Here is a 5,543-nt window from a genome sequence, read left to right on the forward strand (position 1 = left end):
GGGAAAACAGGGCTTATGGGCTTCATACATCAGCGTAAAGTGTCGTCCAAGGTAGCTGGTGCAGTCCGCACAGGCCAATCAGGGAGGACCCTTACCGCCTGAAGTGGGTTTTCGTTTAGAAGAGTACAAGATACCTTCTTTAAAATTAAATACCATACACGCGGAATGTGTCGTCATTGATTAGCCTGTGCGAACTGCACAGGCTAATCTGGGACGACACGTACGCATATGCATTAAGCCCCGTTAAAATGAATGTTAAACGTAAGAGGGTTTGAAAATGACGTATTTTAATTCCGCCATTTCCTAATGGAATCTCTGTTCCGTTGAAGGTTCCGCGGATAAATGTCCCTCTCAATCTCGAGGCTAGTGCATCGTGAACAGTTTCACGCTAATAAAGTCCATATGATATTAGTCAAAGCTTTTGTCCTTTTTTTTCTGATCGCGAATAACCGTCCCTCACGAACAAATGGCACCCGCAAGCCTTCACCTTCATGTTTTTTGTACTTATTCAACACGACGTTCGATTTTTCATCGAAATGAAGAACCTGGATCGATGCCAGTTTCTTCGGGGCGCAACAGGGCTTGGGAATCAATGATTGAGATATAGATACTTTTGTTTAAAAACATACTAACGTATCTACAAATGCGACAAGCATGTCCACGAATACAATTTATTTAAATAAACGGAACTATACTTGTAAACCGTGTAATAGCTATTCTAAACAGTATTTAAAATTACACATTTTTATCGCACTTTGCTTTTGCGAACCACATTTTCTATAGTGTGATTTTTGGACGTACTTACGCATGCAGGGACAATGGGGTTGCTTAATGCCTTACAGTTTCAGTGTAAGGGTGGAAAGGAGATGGGGGGCGGCCACCAAACACAAATAAACTGTTTACAGTATATTACCTGGTAAGGTCGTGTGAGATGTACAAGCGTCTGGACGATGGCGTGATAAGTCGCGTTCATCTGGGAGCTAAGCGGGAAAGATGCACTCGCCGCCACAGTAGAACGCCGCGTAGCCGTCAGGGGCGATAATCCATTCCTACAATGACATAATTTAATAACGTTAAATTATCAGCCAATAACGTAATATCATTGATCAATAACGTATGGTCATTGGTCAATATCGTATGATGATTGGTAAATTCGATATAATAATTGGTCAATAACGTATTATCATTGGCCAATAAAGTATAATCAGTTTTAATAACCTTATATCATTGGTCAAACGCGTCAGATCATTGGTGAATAAAGTAAGATTATTAGTCAATAACGTAAGATCATTGGTCAATAGCGTATGATAATTGGTCAATAACAAACGATAACTGGTCATTAAAGTTAATTAATTGGTCAATAACGGAAGATCATTGGTTAATTACTGAAGATAATTGGCCAATAACGTAAGAACGTTGGTCAATAACGAAATATCACTGTATGGACGCATGTATCGCTGCATGGTCGTATGTACTGGTATCGCTGTACATATTCCGTTAAGATCATCCTCCCACCTCCCAGATTCCGTAACTCATTTGCTTAAAACATCGCTATAATTAATGACAGGACTACTTTTTGTATTCATTTCATTGCTTGTTTTGAACAATAAACTCACCTGCCATCTAAGGCTCCGGAAACTTACGTACAGAGTATGGCGCTGGCAGGGGCTCTTCCGGTAGTTTTTCATCGCTGAAACGTAACACACAGTTAGTCAAATGCGTGTCTTCAAAGGGATTGCATGCAATGAAGGGTCGCCATCTGATGTTGTTAAAACTTGTGACACGACTATTTTGCTGTTTGTAAAGAAAATACTCCCTATCGCCCAATTGGTACATAAAGGTACAATTTTACATTAAAATTAGAAGGCACATGTTACTTTTTTTGCACCAATGGGGCGATATTCTCTTTGACTATGTCAAGATCTGATGGTATACATATATTTGATCCTCGCTCTGGGAAAACGGAGCTTAATGCGTGAGCGTAAAGTGTCGTCCTAGAAGGCTGTGCAGTACGCAAAGTCTTATCAGGGACGACACCTTCCGCTTTGAAGGAATGTTTCGTTCAAATAAAGTTCTTCTTAACGACAATTCTGTGTAGAAGGAACGTGTCGTCCCCGATTAGCCTGTGCGGACTGGATAGCTTAATCTGGGACGACACTTTCACCACATGCATAAGATCCATTTTTCCCAGAACGAGGCTCATAATAATGGATTATCACCCCTGATGATACTGCGATATCATATTGAAACCAGATGCGCAATTGGCTCCATTAGCAATTAGGCAGGCGAGTGTTAACATTTCGAAATTCCGCGGCAATACAACATCCGAATATTTGCATGAGACGAACTGTACCTACATCAATACACCCACGTAACAACATGCCGCTGCACTTGGATGTGCACTGGTTACTGCGTGCTTAAGTGATTGAAGTGTGAAAACATACAACAGAACATTTTACCATGGCTGAAGAACCATCATAATTCTTCATAATTCAATCTAAACGAAATTAAATGTTTTCACATGACAATTTAATAAGAAGAAAATTAAGAGAAGCAGATTAAATAGAGGAGAGTTTGAAGGAGTACATTGAAGTTAGAATGATAAGAATAGCAACTGTATTTTTTCTAAAGTTTTTCTCCACCTTTATTTTTATTTTTTTTATCTTTGGTGATACAAAAAGTTTGTGACTATGGACCGCCAGTAGCCATGGTGTAGTGGATATAGTGTCCGCCTAGCTACCGAAAGGTGTCATGGGTTCGATCCTAAATGAGGGAGCGTTCTTTTGATATCCCCCAAAGATACCAAGCGTTGGTTCTTCCAAGGAAACAGACTTAATAGCGTTTCAATATGCCTTACCCGTTTGACGCAATCGTGCTAAATTAAGTATGGTTAAAAATAACATGAAACCAAGTTATGAAAACAACTTAACACTTACAGTACCTGTCCCCGCCCTTGTAATAATAGTTCTCGGACTCGTTAGGTGTTTCGTTGCCCTGAGTATATGCCGACCGCCGGACGCGAACTTTAACCTCACGCGCCATTGTGAAAAAAAAAACAATGAGGAACGCTTGTTGGTCTGAACACGAACTCTGACACGACAAGACTATGTCAACTTTACCTTTGAAATTTGTAAAATTTGTTCGCTTAAATGTGTTGCGTACAAGTAAGCTAAGTGGGGAGAGCACTCGCCCTAATATTGATGGTCAAGGGTTCGAGTTCCGAACTGACTGCAAACACAATTGTTTTCGCCTTTCGACAAACGATTGCGACGTAAAAACAGTTCAGAAGCCAAAAATAATGAAAATCTGGGAGAGTTATCACGATCTCCTCTTAAAGGAGCCTTTTCACAGATGTTGGCCATGTGTTGAACTTTGTCATTAAAGGGACCGTCAACCACGAATGACGATAAAGAAAAGATATAAAATGCCGTATTTTTAACAATTATTAGTTTATATTGATTAAAGTATCACGACTGGTATATTACATGACTTAAAAATAGTTTATATTTTCAGTATATTCCGTAATAAAATTTCGCGATGTGAATTCGCAAAAATAGGTGACAAAACGATATACACACTATAAATAACGCAAGTAGATTGATCATTTTATATATAAAATATATACAATTCACAACGCATGCACAATTTTCATTCCTGGGTTCACCACGTGACGATAATGATCAATCTACTCGCGTTATTTATAGTTAACTGGTAGTTACCTGGTACACATACCGAGTAGAATTGTATTACCGAATATATGAAAATATGAAAACTTAACAACTTTTTTCAAGTAATGTAATATACCAGTCGGGATATTTTAATCAATATAAACTAATAATTGTAAAAAATACGGTATTTTAGAACTTTTCTTTTTTCGTCATTCGTGGTTGACTGTCCCTTTAAATGCTTTATATTGATAAATATAAACATTGGATCTAAAAAGCTCCAGAAGAAAAAAAGAATAAACTTAAAGAAAGAAAAAAGTAACCCTCAACTGGGCTCGAACCACTGACCCCTGGAGTAAAAGTATATCGGTTTGACCACTCGACCACCCGTACTCATATAAACGCTGTATTCCATACTTTATATGAACAATACTCGTAGCATAACAAAATATAACGACAACAACAGAACTCTCCAAATTATTCAATCGTTTCGCGTTGCAGCGCTTTATAATTTTCAGGTGTTTAAATCGTTAAAAGTTGCCTATTATGGACATTTTAGAACATGGTAAATGTTCAGTATTACTGTTTCCTCACAAATATCATAACTACATGAATATTTGCGAATTTGAAACATTTTTTTTTATTTTGTCAATTTACGAAAACGTGAAAAGGATCCTTTAAGACGTGAAGTTCCGGTTCTAGCCACGAAGCGGACTCGTGATGTTTTCAACTAGTCTTTTTATGCAATCGAGCTTTAGTAAATAGATTAAAGTACACTCAAACGAATTTCCACCCCCTAGTGCCGTGACCTTAATATAGAGCCCCAGGTTGGTGGAGGGGGATGTGGGACACAGCGAGAGAGCCCGAGTCACGTTCATGTTTACGCAACCCTTGAAGTCCCGACAGATTCACTATCGGTTCTAGAATCTTGTCTTTTGAATGTAAAACAAAAACAACTTATAACAATGCAGAGTAGTTGAAAGGAAAGTATATGTCTTTGTATGCAGTAATAATGATCTATATATTGGTGTCGCTCCCATGTATAGATATATGAGCCTCGTTCTGGGAAAATTGGTTTATTGCATTTGTGTAAAATGTCGTAAAATAGGACGACACTTTTTTGGTTTTCGCTAAAAAGAGACTGCCTTTAAACGAACTATTTCCACTTAACGCACAATGATTAAGTCAAGATTTCCCAGAAAGAGACTCACTTGGTATCTACATGCGAAGTTTCATTACGATATCTCAATGCGTTCTCGAGCATTTGCGCGTTAAACACTTCCATTTTAAGTACTTAACCGGATACAACCCATTATAAATTTGAAACGAGGTCTTATCAGAATATCAGAATATATCAATGTATAACGGATTCGTGATTTCCCGAAAACGCCAGTATTTCAACAGTTTTTATTATTGAATATGAAAAAAAAACAACAAGTTAACAAACAGTTTACATATTCTAGATCGAGTTCCTAAGCTATTCGAAATATCTCAATCCTACAGTTGGTATGTCGGGACGTTCGAACCCCCTTATAAATCCGGAACTCGCCCCAGTGACGAACTCAAACATGGCGACGTACGCCGCTTCGAAGTAGAAAGTGATGTCCTTGTAGTGACGCAAGTGGGGGATCTTGCTTGCTGAAAAGATATGTGCCTCGTTCTTTGAAAAGGTTCCTGAATGAATATGTATAAAGGGTCGTACCAGCGTAGCCTTCGCAGTTCGCACGTGCTAATCTGATACAACACTTACGACTAAAATCGATTTTCGATTAGAATATGCTAAATTTAAACGAACAAATCAGACTGTACAGACAAATACTGGACTACTCTTTACGCACATGAATTAAACCGGGTTTTCCCAGAGAACGACTCATTTAA

General features: G+C 38.3%; 1 protein-coding gene across 1 annotated transcript; it reads right to left on the reverse strand.

Annotated features, from left to right (window-relative positions):
- Window positions 1-412: 412 nt before the first annotated feature.
- LOC127865731 (bone morphogenetic protein 5-like) lies at window positions 413-4,543 on the reverse strand. Its single transcript, XM_052405667.1, is given in 7 exon segments — window positions 413-499; window positions 501-589; window positions 913-994; window positions 996-1,049; window positions 1,617-1,690; window positions 2,937-3,077; window positions 4,441-4,543. Coding segments are annotated over 7 exon segments (630 nt in total).
- Between the last annotated feature and the right edge of the window lie 1,000 nt (window positions 4,544-5,543).

This window comes from Dreissena polymorpha, chromosome 1 (genome assembly GCF_020536995.1).
Source record: "Dreissena polymorpha isolate Duluth1 chromosome 1, UMN_Dpol_1.0, whole genome shotgun sequence".
In the NCBI taxonomy this organism is placed as follows: Eukaryota; Metazoa; Mollusca; class Bivalvia; order Myida; family Dreissenidae; genus Dreissena; species Dreissena polymorpha.